This window comes from Diadema setosum, chromosome 2 (assembly GCF_964275005.1).
Source record: "Diadema setosum chromosome 2, eeDiaSeto1, whole genome shotgun sequence".
Classification (NCBI taxonomy): domain Eukaryota; kingdom Metazoa; phylum Echinodermata; class Echinoidea; order Diadematoida; family Diadematidae; genus Diadema; species Diadema setosum.
The window spans coordinates 31,307,800-31,327,750 of record NC_092686.1 but is presented as its reverse complement, the minus strand read 5'-3'; the positions used below and the strand labels follow the sequence as shown (position 1 = coordinate 31,327,750).

Here is a 19,951-nt window from a genome sequence, read left to right as displayed (position 1 = left end):
GTATAGAAGCACACGCAGCACGTGCGCTTATACACCTTTGGGTATCACCGTGTGTTAGCGTATGGACGTATTATTAGCGTGTCAACAAACTGGTAGCCATGTCCTTAGCTTTTGCATGAAAATTCAACTCAAATCTTTTATTTTTCAAATGTACAGCTGGTAAGGGCATTGTATTCATGAAATGTTAATTTACTATTTGAGTTCAAATTTGCCAATCTAGGATGGTGAATTACATAGACATACTTGCCAACATTTTGAAATCCTGAAGAGGTAGATTTTGCGAGGGAGCGAAGCGACCAAGCCCGAGCGAGCTTGCGCGCGAGGGGGGGGGGGGAGGGTGTGGGAGGGAGTGTCCCCCCTCCCTTGGTGTGGACATTTTTTGTTTTTCAATATCAAAATATGAGATTTGGTTCATGCTTTTTAACCTTTTTAAAGGGTTCTTGGTATTGATAAAAAAACATATAATCCATGTAAATCTATGAACTATTTTGTAGACTATGCATATAAAAATAAAATCAGACATATTGGTAAATAATTTTTGTAGGCTAAGCATACGCGAAAAAGTAATCAAACATATTGGCAAATAATTAATCCCCTTATAGTGTACTTTCTATTGTGGAGCTAGTTTGATGAGTAAGACATGATGTTGCCCTCACCAAATCTAAATTAATTAGCAGATGACCAGGCTGTGAGATTCCTGTATGTGGCAAATTTTGCTCTCTTCTGCAGTGTTTGGGAGGGTTTCCATTCGTAGCATTCTTGCAGAACGTGAGCTACCAAAACATTACAGTACTATTACGCGTGGTTCTAGCTACACGTACACATGTAAGCTTTACAGTAAGTCTTGCACACACGTAGATATGATAGAGACTATAGTGCGCCACTGCAGTGTGCATACATGTGTGCATATTAGAAGGCTGAATACGGCGTTTTTGAGGAACGAGTTCCTTGAAATTATTATTAGTATTCTAATTACTAGCTTATTTTAGGGAATCAAGGCACAATGAAGGGAAAATATGACTTCCATTTCATTTTATGGTAGGTTTGCTACAAAATCGGTAGATCAGAAGAGAAAATCAGTAGCCGGTCAAAACCTCTAAAAAGCGGTAGTCTACCGCCCAAAGCGGTAGAGTTGGCAAGTATGCATAGACGCAATTAAGAAGGGTGAGGTACCTCATCCAATCCTCCATAGGGACAGTGCAGTGGTTAAGAGTACCATATATGTAAAGGCTGAGTTTACCCATATGCGGTGCCCCTACAGCGACATGAGTCTATGACATGCTTCCATAGGACCATAGCCTGTCTATGAAGGAGAGCCATAAATCATGTAGATCTAAATGTCAAAAAATGACAAAAAACACTCCTCCGGACAGAACAGCTGTCACAACACAAATGGTCAAAAAGTTGCTTAACCACACAATTTTGTAGACAATTGAATTGAATTGAGAGTGGTTTCCTGCTGCTACGACTCTCTAACGCATCAAAAATAAAGTAAACAAATTTAGATCTACATTGCAAATCACAGAACTTACATTAGAACTAACGTTAGATGGTCAGACTGCACTCAAATAACGTTTAGACTAAAAAGTTTCTAGATTCTAACGTTAGACCCCATCTAACTGCTAGACTCCTGTCAGTGTCAGAGCCTAATCCATGATCCACTCATCAGCTCATACGCATAAGAACTCGTTTATTAAATGGCATTATTAAATACACAACCTCTGCACTGTATGTCTATCAACAGTTAGATATCTACTGTATTCTGTAGAAACGTTTTTTTTTTTTTTTTTTTTTTTTTTTTTGATATCTTCTCGATCACGTTCATTCACCCGCACCCCCTGCCCGTCCAACCTTGCCTGCTAGCTAGCCCTAGGCCCTCAACGGGGAAAACATTGACTTGGAAGGGGGGTCAACGAAGGTCCCTGTGTCGTTTGTGAAGTGATGGCGACCGACGCGAGGGAAAAGAGGTCCGTCATTAAAATACCGTTTGTCGTGTACAGTCATTTCACATTTCTTTCACAATAGAATGTTACGTTAACAAGAGAAAGTAACGACATACCACGTCGCGGTTAAAGCTGATAGAGCAACTTAAATCTTCTTGCCAATTCTCACGGATCCGCACCACCACCACGAGTTTCTCAGCTGTCAGCGCAGCGCCATGTTTTCGAAGTCTACGAGGAAGATACCATTCATACTGAAGGGTTCTTCCATTATAAATAACTAATACGTCATTGAATAATGCCAAAATGTAGCTTGAAAAAAAATCAAGCTGACTTCATAAATTGGCATTATTTTATATAGTGTACAGATCAATTCCGATCTGTATTATTTCACGATCAATTCAGTGATACCTAAGTCCGCCTACCTACCTGTAAATGAGAATCGCCGAACCTCACCATCCTTGCAGGCCACTGTTTACTGCAATGTGTGGAGGTACTAGTACACGTACAGGTAGTGGCCAGCGCGCGTGTTTGTAGTGTGAAAATCACCGATCTCTTCGATCATCAGTGCAGCAAGTGGTGGAAATGCTGCAGTACAAACAAATAGGATCTTTGGTACAAATCAAAGAGCATAAACCGTCGTGGTGTACGTCGCAGGTATTCTACAGATAACTTCACAAATGTAAATGCGAAAACTTCCTCGAATGGGAAGGGGGATAGGCCGGCCTACGAGTACCCCCCCCCCCGACCCTCCCTTTGCTCGGCCCCCTCCAGACTTAGTACACTTTGGCCGGGAACTGACAATTTGCGCATATTCCGCAAGAAGTGCGCTTCAGATCGTTTGAATTTAATTTTAAAAATGCTAAATCTCAACCGTGTTGGAGGGGGTATCCCCTTCCAAGACCCCTACCCCCAGCCCGTTGAATTGACCTCCCTAGACTGATAACATCGCGAGACACAAGAGGCAATTGGGCGGATCGGGCGGAGGGGGGGGGGGCGCCTCCTTTATTTTTTGTTAAAACAAGAGAGACTCATTGAGAACTTGCACTCTGAGAGCACTGACCTCCGTCAAGCAACTCATTTCCACCAACAAGCGCACCGGAACACTTCTGATTTTTTTTTCTTTTTTTTTTTTTGTGGGGGGGGGGGGGGGGGGGCAAAATCTCGACGGGGGCACATTCATGTGACGATGAGATCCTCGGCGAGGGAAAGAACCGACCGAGCGGGGAGGGGGGGGGGGGAGGGTGTGGAAGGGGATTCCCCCCCCCCCCCTCCCACGGCAGAGTGCAAAAGTCGCGTTTGTAGAGCATTTACAAGCAAATTTCTAAGGAATTTAACATTTAGTGAAAAAAAATCAGTGCGAAGGACTATGATTATTATATACGGGGGTACATTAATGTTACTGTGTTCAGCACGAGATTCTCGGCGAGGGAGCGAAGCGACCGAGGGGGGGGGGGATTTCCCCCCTCCCAAGATAGGGACTTTTTGTATTAAAAAAAAAAAGTACAAAAGTCGCGTTTGTAGAGCATTATTAAGCAAGTCTAGGGAATTAACATATAAAAAAATCAGCTGACAGGACTATTCTCATAACATATGGGGGGTACATTGTGACGGTGTGAGATCTTGGGCTAGGGACGAGCGAATGATACCCCTCCCACGGTAGGGACCTTTTGTAAAAAATAGAGTTTAAAGTCGCGTTAATAGAGCATTTAAAAGCAAATTTCCAGGGAATTAAGCATAGTGAAAAAAAAAAATCAGTGCGAAGGACTACATGATTATTATACGGTCGTACATTATGTGACGGTGTGAGATCCTCGGCGAGTGAGCGAAGCGACCTAGCGGGAGAGGGTGTGGGAGGGGATACCCGCCTCCCACGGTAGGGACCTTTTGTAAAAACAGAGTATAAAAGTCGCGTTTATAGAGCATTTAAAATTATTTCTAGAGTATTAAATATGATAAAAGAAATCACTGCGAAGGACCATGATCATAACTTATGAAAACTATTCATTTTACCATAAGTACGGGCAGAGCAAGCGAGCCACTTTCCCTTTGCCAGTCGTCTAAAATGTATATATAGTCCATCAAAAGCTTAAGTGATCGCATTGTTCGAGCAATGAAAAATATTCTTATACTGCTAGAAAGCAGAGAAGAAAAGGAAAAATAAAAGGTTTACTAAAGGTATGTTTCAGCGGGCACACTCGAGGACACGAGGCTACCATCTATACACTAAATTTACTCATAAGTAAATATTAGTGTATGTACATGATAATGTATGTTGTTATTAGTGTATTATAATTGTCAGTTATGAAAATGACAACTTTTAGACAAGAAAAATGCCTATATTGTTCATTTTGGTCTTTAGATAATTAAATAATTGCTTAATTATTTGTTACAGGGGGCACGGGGGGGGGGGGGCAAAAACTCGTTTTGCCCCCCCCCCCCCCCCCCCCCCGCTTCAGGCGCCCTTGTCCACCAATGATCTTGTTCTTCCATATTACTTATAAGTGATTTTCACCCATGCTAATAACCTCCTCCCACCGTGGCGGCGCGGAGGAAAAAAATAAATAAATAAATAAAGTGGAGCCTGTAGTCTGACTTCCAGACCTTCTATTCTGCTCGTAATAATATTTTGTTATACAGGATATTGACGCCCTCAACGTCGAAAACTGGTTTAGTTTTAGGTGGTTTTGCCCTGCCTTAGGCAAAAGTTGGCAAAGGGTCTGAAAACTGCATGCGCCCCCAATTTTGTGAAGGTGCCTCCCCCCCCCCCTTCCCCCTTTTACGGAATTCCTGGATCCGCCCCTGAGAGCTGAGACACTGAGATTTTAATAGCCATCCCAGTTTCCCTGAATAGGCCTATTTATTTTTCTTTCTTTTCTGATAGAAATAATGGTATTTCTCAAAAAGTGTGCACAACTTACAGATATCTGAATTTTCAGGTATGAAAACGCAAAATCTCCCTCGTGTGGGAGGGGGTATCCCCTTATCACATCCTTACCCCGCACTATTTCCCTGAAAATCTATTTTTCTTGCAATTTTGATTGAAAAAAAAAATAATATTTCATCCCCAGTGTGCACCGGATCTTTGAATTTTAAGTCTGAAAATGCAAATTCTCCCTCGTGTGTTGGGGGTATCCCCCGTCTCTCACATGCACCATCGCCCGCTCAGTCGTTCTGCTCTCTCACACAATAATCTTCCAAGTTCCCCCCCCCCCGCAATCCGAGTTAAAACAGATTGACGCCACTTAGCCACTCACATATTTCCCTGAATATGTATCTTTTTTGCTTTGATGATGGAAAAATGAATATACATTTTTATCACCAAAAGCGTGCTCCAGACCTCTTAAATAGTCTGAAATGCAAAATCTCCCTCTTGTGTAAGGGCGGAGGGGGGGGGGATTCCCCCTCCCACACCCTCCCCGCTAGGTTGCCTTTGTTGCCTAGGTTGTCCTCTACCTTGCACGTATATTTCAAGCTTTGCTTCCACCCCCCCCCCCCCCATGAAAACGGATCGACGCCCCTGCATGGGGATGATTGTTTTAATGGTTTTATTCAAGAAAATTCAGCATTAAATTCCGACAGAAATAAAGAAGTATCTTTATGACCACGTTCTACACAACTAAATACCCATCGCACCATTTTGTTTGTTTAATTTAAGTTTTTTGTTTGGTTTTTTTTTTTTTTGGTAAGTACATTATACACATGGCCCGCGTCCATTATTGTGGGCTTGTGCTCCCTTTCCCCGTCCACCACTCCACAGATTGCTCTTGAAATAAGGTACTTAGTTTTATGTATGGGAGGTGTTTATAGAGGAGTGGAACCTCTTCGCATTTTGTGCAAAGGTATATATGTTCTTATAGCGTGACACTAGCATTTCAGTGGCTCTGATGTTCCATTTGCTCCAAGCAGCTCTTTCAGACTTTTGATATGAGAACCAAAGAGGTTCTTGATTTTAACAATAATAGCATTTAAGCTGTTTCACAGAAGAAGTGTTGAAATCCTGTATAACTTGATGGTATAAGTGTGTGTATAGGGCCTACACGGAACAAATCCTTCCCAGTCAGTTTTTTTTTTTTTTTTTTTTTTTTTTTTTACAAATCTTCTTTTTACTGATACCACGGGACTGAAAAAGGACAGAAGACCCTATCGCTATATAAGTATCTAGGGCTTATTTTATGAAGAAACATTACAACATCTTGTGCACCCTAATTGACTTGTGCATGAAGTTTGTTCTCCAGGTTTAGCACTTTAGCACTCTCCAGGTTAAATCTTTCAGATTTATTGGCTAATATGGCACTTCTTCGTGCTATGCTTGTGGGCAGTTCCTACAGTGAAAACAAGTACGTTTTTTTTTGTGGGTTTGTTGTTGTTTTTTATACTGATTTCTGCTTGCATGCTTGTCGTGTTCTCTCCACAATAAATATTGAATAATGAAATCAACTTTATAAGGGGTCAAACAAGCGTATAACACATACGAAATCAATGCATAATCATTAAATCTGCAATGTCCGTAAATAATTAATGCCGGCAAACAAACAAACAAACAAACCACTGGTATAATTATGTAAACCTCAGAGGTGATAGCAAAACGTACATTGATTTTCTCCTACGAACATAGGTCTAAAACCATAAAGAAATAATTCCTATAGTTGCATATATCACATTAAATCATATACAGCATCTTATACGATAAAAATTCACGCAACTTATAAGAGTATAGGCTTCCCAGGCCTGATAATATCAGTTCAATATATCCTCATAATACCTATATAAACCACATGAATGATTAAATCCTGATGATGTTTCAATTTCATCCCTCAGCAAGGCTATATTAGATATTGACGTTATATTCTTTAAATATCATACGTTATGTTCTGCAAATAAAAGTCATTTCAATTGCGTATCCACCATTTCCATTTTTCTTTTTGATTTGCCCTTTATGTCGCGCTATAAAGTTAAAGAAATTCATTATTTCGTACATTTTACCAATTGCAACTTCACTGAATCGCAGTCTTAAAAACCCTTCTCAACCTTCCCTGATGATAAACTTTATACTTTTGTAAGAATCAAATACTGTGTGTCAATTATACAAAATAATAATCCATTCTTAGAAATAACCTCATTCCTCTTTGCATGCTCTTTGAATATACCTCCCTTCAAAATCAAACTTCACTTTCCAAACAAAATTTTTCTTTGTATTGTAGCCTATACCTCAGTCCCGTTTCATGTTTACTCGTGTGTATATGTGTCTGTTTGTTGCTCTGTCTTTCCATATAGTGGGCTTCCAGATGTTTTTTTCCCCATGCTATCAATTGATGTTTTTCTTCTGAGGGGCCCACATCCTTCTGAGCTTTGTCTTGTAAGTGGGTCCCTCCATTTTTCGAATTCTGCGTATTAACTTCCCTCTGATCACTTCAGTTTTAATACAATGTATATAATTATCGCAAGGTTCTTGTACACTCTTTTCCTCTCACATAATTTTACGCATCTTATTTTCTGTTACCAAAAAGTGATATCTATATGTGTTTGTCGATAAAGATAATAATAATAATAACAAAATGAGATTGAAATTGAAAATTGAATCATTCATGTTGAAGGGATGGTACAGTTTCGGTTGAGATAGGGTTTTTGGTTTCAAACTTTTGTTGTTGTAATTGTTGTTGGGTTTTTTATTATGATGATAATGATGATGATGATTTATTCTTTAGATAAAGAGAAACCTCTTATGAAATATGAAAGAGCATATAATAGGAATTGAAAGTTCATTTGATGAAAATCGGTTTTGAAATAGCTGAAATAGGCCTATCCAAAACAAAGCGATCTTATGTACAGGAAAATTCGTTTGTGTTTTTGTTTTTGTTTTTTTGATATCTCATAGCCATTTCAAAACCGATTTTTATCGAATAAACTTTGAATTACTATCAAAATTGTATGCTCTTTAACATTTCATAACATGATTTCTAAGTATCTTGCAAAAACTTCAAAGCTGAATCCTCATCTCAACCAATACACATCCTTTTTTATGCTTGTACATCGCGGAGCAAGCTAGCTAGCTAGTCATCGCATGCGCTTGCGCTACTCTTAAATGCAGCGCACAGGCAATATGGCGTCGCTTAGCAGAGCGGTGTTGAGACTTTCTCGCAGTACGACGTCGAGACTGTCGAGAACTTCACCTCTTGTTCGACACAATCTAAGGTCAATTCCATGTCTACTTTATAGCTCTACGACCAAGAAAGTTTCCCAATCAGAATTTGTGATTGGAAAACAAACTGAAGTCGATCCTGCCCGGGTAGAAGAGATCATCAAGGAAGGTTCTCGTGTGCCATCGGATACGGACGCAACTGATCCAGTAAGTTTATCGTAGTCCCACATCATTGTGTTCGTGTAAGTGCCATAAGTCTCCCGCTTCGCTTATCGTGCACTCTCAGTTGACCGACAAGCTAGTACACTGGTCACTGTATGTCTATTCCGCGAAAAACTTCTCATTTATAATAATGACATTGGCTGGGTCAACTGACCCAGCCAATGCCATTATTATAAATGAGAAGTTTTTCGCGGAATTAGACATAGGTCCTACTTGTCGGTCAACTGAGAGTGATAAGCGGGCAGGGTATTGTTACTAATGTTAGTTAAATCATAATGATTGGCAGTGTACACGCGTGTGGTTGTATAAATTTTACACTGCCTAAATGATTAAATGATGAGGATGGAATTCAAATTGACAAATTTGTATAAATGTAAGAACCACTCAATTCCACTTGTCCATAATGTAATGAAGCAGGGTGTTTTTATCTTGTCAGTTAAAATTATCTTCTTCTATTATTAGTATGTTCTAGATCGTAGATCTTCGATCTTCTTTGCACTTTGCCTTGGCTTGCATGATTTCCAATTCCAACCCCATGCCATAAACGCTGCCATGCCCAGGGTGCTGTAACCAACAGAATGTGTGCATGGGATTGGTGGGGTCCAGAGACTCCAACCCCAAGCATCCTCTGATCTGGAGATTCTCCCGCCTGAAACCCCTTGCAAACGGGAGACTCCAAATTTATGTAAAATTACTAAAATTACATGAAGTCCCTTGCGGTCTGGGTCCAGGGCCAGGGCCCGCTTAAGGGCCCTGGAAGTTTTAGAGTTCCAGATGCTCTTTCGTGCTATCTCATGCTTATTTTTTGACATACGATGATACTAAGGAAGATATCATTTCAAGCGGGAGACAAAGAGCCAGGGTGGGAGAAATTGCGTCTCAAGCGGGACAACGGGAGATTTTGCAAAAATAAGTTTTCGGCGGGAGATCTCCCGTTGAAAGTGGAAGAGTTGGAGTCTCTGGGTGGGTCGCTGGTGTGGTTAGATTTCCTCTAGTAGGTCCTACATGGAGAATTGCCAAACAGTATATGGTGGCGGGTTGTGAATTGTGATGAAGTCCCTATTGGTTAACACTGGCACAGGCTTACAACGATGATTGCACAATATAGAATGTTTGGCATGTAGACCTCTAACGTTACAATGTAATTGTAAGTCTACTGTTAATAGACGAAAACTTGGAACAACTGCAGAATACCCTGTCAAGCGTGTGACAGCTGGTTGACCGAGAACCTACGAACTGGAGTTGTGGAGCTAGGAGCCTACATAAGACTTGAAATTTAATATGAATACTTTGATGTGAAGTCTGTGGTCAGCACACCAACTAACCTACAATTATATCTTCCGTCCTTTTTTTTTTTTCTTTCCCTTGACCCTTCTTTTCTTTCTCTCTTTTATTCTCGAAAAGACTTTCTCTAACAATGTCCCTCGACTAATTTTACCAAGTCCATAGATATAGCCCTACACTACTCTTGGCTGGCTAATGCATGGATGCACACGCCCTGTGGTGGGGCCTATTTTACAACTTTGCCAAAGTCTCTGGCCAGTGAACCAATGAACCAACGAACCTACGATTGGGGCTACTTCATGATTTTGCCAAAGTCTGTGGCCAACGAACCATTGACCTAAGAATACGATGTGAAGTCTCTGGCCAACGAATGTTAATACGATACCATAGATACAACTCAATGTACTATCCTTAACCTTGCTTGCTAATGCACAGATGCATGTGCCCTGCAGTGGGACTATTTCATGATTTTGCCAAAGCTCTGGCCAACAAATCAACGAATGTTAATACGATACTATAGATACAACTCAATGTACTATCCTTAACCTTGCTTGCTAATGCACAGATGCATGTGCCCTGCAGTGGGACTATTTCATGATTTTGCCAAAGCTCTGGCCAACAAATCAACAAACCTACGCACTGAACCTACGATGAGAAGTCTCGCGGGCGCATGTGTTGGCTGCAATGCCAATATACCATCCTATATCCCTAAACTACACTACTCTTCCTAGCTAATGCATGGATGCATGCATGCATGTTCTAATAGTAAAACTGATGTACCCATCAGACGCTTGACTTTGTGGGTCGTTGGTTGACCAACTATGGTACTGCATCGTGATGGGGTATTCTGCAGGTAGGCCGAAAGTTTCCAAGAGAGACTATGAAACAGAGAGGGGTTTCTCCAGTCTGAGAGGGAGACATGAGATTAAAAAACAGCAGAATCCAAGTAGAGTGAGCCTGGTAAAAGTACAACATTCAGCTGTTGTTGTAGTTGTGGTAAGGTCATGTCTCAGGGGTTTGTAGAAAGAACATGCACCCAATGAGTGGCTCACTGTTTCAGCAGTAAATTTTGCAAAGGTAAATGATACTTGATAGTGTAATTATCAGAGATGTTTTAATTTTTATTTCCAGGGATATGTCACTCATGGCTTTCACCCAGATCCTTACTGGGACACTTGGACATATCGGATTGTCTTCTTCACAACAATATCTGTGGCGTTGGTCTTCGGTCCATTTTTACTTCACTATGCCCCCGATGCGTAAGTGCCCGTGCAAGCTGAGATACCTGATGGCTGTTTAAAAAAAAGATGTACAGTTTGAAGTGTGCATTGGCATGCTTGATAGCCTAGGATGTTGGTTTTAGACCTACGGTGGCCAAAAAAGAAAAGGGATAAATAGATAAATAAATAAGATAATCAACCTCTTATCTCGTTGATGAAATTCAGAAAATGTACAGAATCTATGCTGCCAACCGTGACTGTAGCAGTAATGTCTGAAGGGGAATTCTAATCGCAACATATACAAGTAGTCTGAGTGGTAATTTTCATGAAAAGGCCAAGATTGTGATGTAAAATATCCAGTTATGCCCTGCTTTCAAGGCTTCCTGTTTTGTAACTGCAATAAGAAGTGTGAGATGATGTCATTAAAGCCCCCTGCTAGCATTTGCAGATGGAAAAAAAAAAGAACAGCTTTTGTGCTTTAAAATAGTTCTAAAATGTGAGTTAGGGGTAAAAATAACCAACATGAAAATGTTAATTAGTACAATCAGTACTGTTATATATGAGGAACAGCTTTATTGAATCGTTTCCAGAATAAACTATCCCCATGATGGCTTATTGATGAAATTAGAGATTGATCTCCTTATATTTGCAGCTTTATTGCAAAATTTTTGTACTGTAGGGTGTTTTACGATACAACTGAACTATACGATATATGCATCAGATGTGATAATTCGAACATTTTTGGACATTTGTTTAATCACTGCTCTTAATGTTGAATAGTGGCTTAAAACACTCTAACAACAGCAAAGACTGAAGTGCTCACTTTTTGGTTTGTTTTCTTTCAAATCCTACATGTTTACATTTGTTTCTCTTTAAAGAAGTATGTTGAGGTATAATCTGAAATTGTGTATTTTTGTTTGTTTTGTTTGACATCTGATAATCCAGGACTGGAAGAGAGTGGGCCATGAAGGAAGCTCAGATTGTCCTCGACGAGAGGAGAGCAGCGGGCCAGCCGGTCATCGAGCCAGATTTCATTGACCCCAGCAAGCTGGTCCTTCCCGAGTCTGATCCAGAGCCATTACGCACCATGTAAGGCAGCCGCCTTGACCCCCCATGGCCCACGTTTGCTATTGGTGACCATGGTTTTTTATTCATGACCATGGTTTTCCATGAAAATGTTCCTTTTTCTCTTGTGCTCTCAAGTGACACCATTGTGCACATGTTATGCACTTTTGAAAATGGGCAGGTTTAGTTTCATTTGCCCGCTTATGAACGATTATTTGTGCCGTGAAATGTTTCTGGATTACCTTGGTGGTGTAAAAAGCATGACATTTGATTGTTAAAACTGCTCCTCAGGAAACAGATTTGTCACTTAGAGACATGTTTGTCACATATATGATACTTGATGTTTCAAAAATGGCTGTTAACATGAAAGAACCAGATTCCAACCAGTGAAAAAGGGCAGTGTGTCTGTTTATGACATTTTGCTTATTATACGACTACATATGTCCTGTTATTTTTTCACCAGATGTCGTTTGATATCTTCAAAAGAAAACTGAGGAAAATATGTGTCATTATGATTGGCATGCTAAACTAGGATGAATTGGACTTTAATCTGTGGAAGCAAATGATGCAGACAGACAGCTGAATTTAATTCAGTGTCATTACTTTGTCACGCAGAATATGCATGCCTTCAAACAACATGTAAGATTTCTAGAAAGTCTATTTCTGCTCCTTCACCGTCCAGAGTGGTGAACTTTGAAAATGTCACATGGAAATTTACTCTGCACAAATGTAAAATATATGAGATATTGTCTACTGTGCATTGTGTATATTTCTTTTTGAGCATTTCTAATACAAAAAATATTTCATCCCATTTTTTTTTTTTTAAAGTAGACATCTGCTTTACTCTTTTGGGTAGCTAGGTAATACTAGTTAAGAATGATGAGAGCATTTGAGAAAACAAAATATATTTATGTCCTGAAATGAAGTTTGATCAAGTTCCAGATTATGTTTCATCGTTGCAAGTACATCTATACCTGATCTCTATATGCTATGATGAGCTGATCAGTAATACTGAGTGTGATCCTTGCAAGATGTAGACAGGCTACTCTTCATTTTCATTTTATGTGTCTTTGAAGAGAATTTTAACTGGTTGAGGATTAAATTGCTGTAGGGTTAGCCAACAAAATTTGGCTGTGACCCCTGAGGGTTTACTTCTTTCCAAGTACAGACACTTGCATGAGTGACCCGTAGCTCTGCAAAATGTACCCACCTCCCCAGCCTCTTCAGACCTTTGTGTGTTTTCTGTGGTTTGATTGTAGCAGCAACACTTATTACAAGGGTTCATGATGCGCAAACATTGAAGAGTTTGCATCCTATTTGTAAAATAAAAGAGTTACTGTTTAAAAAGTCAACTTGTGACTGCAATGTAGCTTTGTTTGTGTCACTTTCCAGTTGTGAGATTTAATGGGGATACCTCATTGAAAATACTGGCATGGGAACTGCACATGCAGTAGTAATCATGAATGCACAGGCATAAGATGCAGGGGCCCGTTTCATGCATTGTACAAAACAGCACATTGCAGCCAACCGGCTGCCGGCGTAAGCATACAAGTTTTTGTGATGAGACCTGCAGTAGTAATGGCAGTACAGATATCTTCATGTGGTCGCGACATGGAGACTAGTAGGCATGAAAAATGAATGAAATTTTCTTGTGCTTTTGTTGCAATACTGTACCACGTAATATCAACTACAGAGAACTGCTGGACCATGAGTTGTTTCTGAGATTACAAACAGTGCCCACACACACACACACACTATCACTCCTACAAGTACATGTAGTAACCCTATTAGAATACACTGTAGATACATGTATATGTGATACAGGAAACCCTGTTATAACGAGGTTGCTTTTACCACAATCTTACTTCGTTAAAAGGTAAAAAAAGAGACCATCTGAATACAGCAATGGAAAATTACCATTGAATTTACCTTGTTGCAGTGATAAAAATGGTATCTCTTTGTAAGTGAGCTTGTTATAACACGTTTTTCTTGTATACATTTGACATATAATATATATATATATATATACATACATATATACATATATGTATTTTTCGGGGGGGGGGGGGGATTAATCTCTTTATTGGTATGCTGGTTTTGTAATGAGTCTCCCAAACTCATGATGTGATTTAAATTTCTTAAACTTTGGATCAATGAAAACGCCATACAGACATGGACTGCCACTTTATCTGATCAATCCAGTTTTGGACATGCACCCAACAATATACAGGAACAGGATTACACGCTGAAATTCTCTTTGGATACATGTATTACACTGCTGTGACGAATCCATGAGACGGAAAGGAAGCGCAGACACAAATACATATTCGTATGTCATTTTGTTGTAATTTGATCAGTTTACATATACAATGTGTACTCAATTGTGAAACATTCACAAATGGAGAAAAAATGCAGTGAAATGAAGCATTTAAAAAAAAGATCTACAGTAAGGATACTTCTATATGCTGTGCCTGTGATCAGAAATGTACAACATTCAGTGATGTTAAATAGCTGTCAATAAAAAAAAAAAAAATGCATCATTTGGTATATAACACATGGTGGCGAATTGCATCTTATCTTTCAACTTGGACACAGGCTAACGTCAATTTAACACTCTAGTTTTTATTCTTCTTTGAAACAACAATAACAACTTAACATTACGGCGAAAAAAAAAAAGAACTGACTGTGTTCTTAAATGAACAATCCTTAAAATCTATAGTAATAAAGAACAAAAATCACTCCTATAAACACGTCATCGATATGGAAGAAATAATACTCATAAAATGTTGAAAACATATTTTGGTGTGATATACTGGCTGACGTACTCCCGACTATCAAGAATGAGATACGTGGGGTAGAAATGGAGTACATGTAATGTTCTTGACTTGGAACAGGAGGTGCGTGCATTTGACTCACATTGTCTACACTGCACAGTGGAATGTTTGGTTGCAAGCATACACCAGGTGGATAATACATTTAGCCTACCCGCTTTCTCTCATTATTTTTTCTCGTATTTCTACTTTTTTTCTCTTTTTTTTTTTATAGATCTGTCTCGCTTCTGTAAGATCAATACAGAGAGCCCCATGTAGGCTGTGATGAGCGTCTAATGCACGACTACATGAGGTGGTACACAGAGAAATCCCGTTGTAACGAGGTCGGCAGTACTACCGAATTCACTTCATTAAAAAGTGGTACCTCTGAAGTGAGCTTGTTATGACGGGACTTCCCTGTACGCCTAACACGTCTTAGCCCATCTCAAGTCAAGAACATCGCCATGCAGCACCGCATCATTGAGGGAAATGTCCATGTTTTAGACATATCTGATGTTTGTGTATCATCAACCCTGAAGAGTTGGGTTTGCACCAAGCTTTCATTAGAAAAAAGTGAAGGTGACTCTGCATCATGTTCCATCAAAACATTCAGAAAAGGTAACATTTGTGGTGCCTGTTCTCTACACAGAATTAATCCACTCTCATAGATATTAGGGAGCTTTAGATTTTCGCGACGGGGATGTTCAGAGGAAAATAACATGTTCTGAGCAGGCGCAAAACGCGCGTCAAGTCGATCTATTTATAGCTTGTGTCGTCTGAGTTTTTCACTACGTGTTCTGGGCTATTTTTACGTTTGCTCAATTTACGATGCAGAGAGCTACTTGATGCACCCATGATATGGGGGCGCCATTTTAATTTTTATACATTGCTTCCCAGTGTACTGTAAAAGTGGATATTTTCCCACGACTAATTTTTTGCACTTGGCCCGGTAAGAAGAGTTTCGCGTGTTTTTAATTCCACGGAATCAAGAAATCAACTACGGGAACACATGGCATACAAAAATATTCGCGAGCTTTAACTTTCGTGCTAGCTTCTGGTTGCGCGAAAATTTCAACACCGCAAAAATTTCTACTTATACAGTAATATAAAGCTACTTTTCAGCACGACGCAGGGAAGAGAACGTCCAGCTCAAGCGTCGTCTCAAGCGTCCGCGCTGCAAATCTAAAGCTCCCTATTGTCAGACTAATCAGAACTCAGCATGCGAGTGGTAACCAGAATCACTCTAGAATCCCACTTTTCAACTACATGTAGTGGGCTGCAAAGCTCTCACAGGTGGACCGCGACATGGGCCAAAAACAAAAATAAAAAAGATTTGTATTCAATCTAACTGGGCCCCAAACAAATTTGTAGGAGCCAAAGTGGGTTTCCAGTTTTAAAAAAGGTTGAGAAAGGCGGCTCTAGAACATTTTCACTGCTAATTCAAATAGCTGTTGATTGTACGCATAGGGTCTCACAATCTCAAAGAGATGTGAATACATTCTGTACAGTAATTTTGATTTGATATTTGTGTGTGTGTGTTTGTGTGTGTGTGTGTGTTCAGTACAGCTTTTCAAAAGATAACATGATTGCTGTAGTAAAATAAAACAAACAAACAAACAAAATCCAAGATGAGCCAGTCCGGACAAGCCCCCAAACAACACAGTGCCATGATATATATACCAGAGAGAGAGAAGAGTTTGAGTAAGAGAAAGGAGAAGGGAGAGAAATTATTGGTAGCTTAAACACTGAGATCAGGTTCAACATGGAAAGCGTACATCAAATGAGAAATACAATAATCCAAACATATCTAATTTGACCCGTAGAACATTCTCACTTATTTGACCACAAAAAAATTAAATCCTTCAAATTACACACACTTGTGTGCAATGATTATCAATATGAAACTTGCGCTACCTTATCTAGCTACTGTACATGTTCATTCATCTTCATCAAATGCTACTAAGTTTTGATAGAACTGCTCATTGAGTAGAACTTAAAAAAAAAATAAATAAACAAGACCAAAAGTTGACATCTAGCTCAAACAAAGTCACCTCACACAATAAAGTTTCCTCGATGGTTTCTGCAGCTTAAGTGCATGCATTTGTCACTGACGCAACATCAGAGAAAACTTCAATCTGTCCATGCTAAAAGGTGAAGAGGCCGGAGATATCTTGCGCAATGGATCGGACAGAACTTGGACGTTAACCCTTGCAATTGGGTGCATATTGAATTGAATAGAGCTTGTAGCAAAATGAGACTCAATGGCATATACACAAGTATGCCATGATGGAAGATTTTCAACAAAAAAGAACAAAAACAAAAGGCAGGAGGGAAGAGTGAAAAATTCATGCCAGTATCTTCAGCATGGTCCTCTGAAACAATATCTCTACTACATCACTAGAACATCACTGATGCTTTTGGATTCCATGTCTTATATTCTCATGATACTGAATACTTGCAGAGTCATGTGAACTCTGTTCTTTTTGTTTATGTTTTTAATTCTATTTCTCATAAAGCATGGAACAAGTGCCTATTAATCCAACATTCATAACTTCTCAGAGTGCATACCGGTAAGACCCATGCAGGGATACACTACCAGTATGCAAACTACTCTGAAAATGATGCTGTACCAAGTCTTTCTGTTTACAGACTTTGTGCGACTTCAAGTATTACACTGTTTTGTTTTGTTTTTCACAATCTCTTTAAACACAATAGTTGCCCTGTCTTTCAAAAGACACTAGTTTTGTGGAAAGAGGCTAAATGTGTACACAGCTTGAACCATCACTTACTCAGAATATCAACAACCTACCTGTACCATTTTTTTTTTCTTCCAATCAATGAATTTCATTATGTGTGCAATCTGAAACCAGGCACGGCTCATCTGTCTGTAAACCATGTTATCTTACCCATTTGAATAAATTTTGAGTGAAGCTTTCTGAGGTATGTATGCCTTTGCACAAGATGTCAGATCTAACATTTCAATTCCCCCCCCCCCCCACAGAGACAGTATTATATTGCAAAAGCTTATAGAGGTTGTATTGTGGTGTGACTATGTATTAATTGCAAAGGTTGGCCCAACTCAGAATATAATCAAGAATCCCCATTGCACTTCAGAAAACGCTAACACCACAAGGCTCTTGCGAGCAGCCCAACTTGGAGAAAACTGTCGAGTAGAAATGGTCTTCTTTCTGCCAACCTTCTACTCTGTGCATAGGATTCGTGTGTAATACGTTTTCATGCAAATATGGACTGATGGACAATGCTATTCAAGCAGGCCTACCATGGTAGTGCTTTTTCGAATGTACCAAGGTGGGCAGTAAATTGAGATCATTTCAATCACACAACCATAATATATGCCAATTGGTTCCCTTTAATTCAAAAGAAAGCATGCATGTCTGCGCACACGTGCAAGTGTATGAGCATCTATAGATGTCTGTGCGTTCATATTACAATCTTGTAGTACCCAATTGTCGTAATGTTCAACACATGCGGAGAGCATATGAAACATTCAAATTGTGTTCACAATATAACTATCACTTGAAAAACAACGGGGGTCGGAAGATAAATTGGAGATATGAGCAGAACTTTTTTCTTTTCCTTCTCAACCCCCACAAAGAACGTGTGCAGTGGAAATTGACAATTGACATTAATATTTTCACCGGTCACATCGTCTCAAGACACGTGTGGAATATTGGGGGCTCTTACACTTTTATGGCGTAGTACTGGTACCCTCGAGTAATCTAAAACGATCGCTATCCATTGTTCATAAAAGGAGGGAGATGGAGTACATTATACTGGTTTTCATCCAAACATATCAAGCCACTACTTTCAACGTAAGAGGCCAAAGAAAAGAACAACTAAACACACATCTGTTTACATATGTACAGAAGGAAGTGTTTACAGAAATATGAATAAAGCTTTGTGAGTCACTGGCATATCTTAAATACTTCTCAGAGAGAGAGAGAGAGAGAGAGAGAAATTAAAAATAATAGTTGCCATTACTCTGCCACAGTGACCTATATTACTTTGTTGACACTTCTATACTCATCACACAACTACTAAAATCTGAAAAGTTGCTTATCTACTCTATCAAGTATAATATCAGACTGACTATATGATCGTTAGAAAGTCTCATGTATTTTCTACATATATCTTACCACAATCAATTCATTTTTGTTGGATCTACCATACATTTGCAAAATAATTATATACATACATTGACAAAAAAGGAGGAATTTGACCAAAAAAAAAAAAACTGGGTAAAATGACTGAAAAAATGACAAGACACCAGTGGAAGAAAACTGTGAAGATGTTGTGTTTGTAATAAATTACAAATGTTGAAATAGCCGCAAAAAGGCCATTGCCATCTAACAACATTGAATTACATGCACGCTTCATTCAAATGGCTTAGTTAAGTGTTGACACAAGATAAATCCTTAATTCATTAAAACTTTATACATTTCCCAAATATATGACAATAGCTATATTACAATTTTGTACTTATTTGTAGTACACAATCAGCACAGACTTCAAAACTGCACCATACACTAAGAAAAAAAGAACAGTACAGCACAATCTAGTACTAGTGTCACAAACTGAACATTCTTGTTTCAAAAATTGCAATATGAATCACTTCCACTGACTTAAACAAACAAAATGAACAGAAAGTGTACTTATATTTGCACAATATAACAATAGACTTTATAAATTTTCAACATATATATACTTCTGACATAGACAAAACTTTTTCTTCAATCACCAAAATTTACAAAACCAAATGCATAATACAGTCTCATGAAATCAGAGCATAGATACACTTCTAATTTTTCATTCAACCATTAGATTGAAAAGATAACTAAGAGCTTTCCACTTGGAGTCTCTCCTATGTTTTTTTTTTTGTGTGTTTCTAATAAAAACACAAATGTCAATCAAGAAAACAATCCAAGGTAACTCCTCTTTAAATTGTTCTTTTAATACTGACACTTCAATTACAATTAATTACAAGAGAAAAAGAAAAACCGCCACAAGGCACTCATTTCTTTGCACATTTTCCTTCAGGATCTACAAAACATGGTGAAAAAAAAAAAGAAGAAGAAGAAATGAAGCAAATTATGTACTGATAGTGGCAGAATGGTAAAGAAACATTCTTTGTAGCCTGTTTCCCAAACTTCTGAAACAATGAACTATGCTGTATGCCCAGTGCTTCTGCGGCCACAGGTTTACTTATAAGTGAACATACAGCGTACTTGTTGTTAATCAAGTTACGAT

The 19,951-nt window shown here is 39.0% G+C and overlaps 1 protein-coding gene across 1 annotated transcript; it reads left to right on the top strand.

Moving 5' to 3' along the window:
• The first annotated feature begins 8,034 nt into the window (after positions 1–8,034).
• Positions 8,035–13,225, top strand: LOC140241733 (NADH dehydrogenase [ubiquinone] 1 beta subcomplex subunit 11, mitochondrial-like). Its single transcript, XM_072321485.1, has 3 exons — positions 8,035–8,289; positions 10,720–10,847; positions 11,754–13,225. Exons 1-3 carry the CDS (start codon positions 8,044–8,046, stop codon positions 11,899–11,901), a joined length of 522 nt encoding a protein of 173 aa, XP_072177586.1. The 5' UTR covers positions 8,035–8,043; the 3' UTR covers positions 11,902–13,225.
• Positions 13,226–19,951: the final 6,726 nt, after the last annotated feature.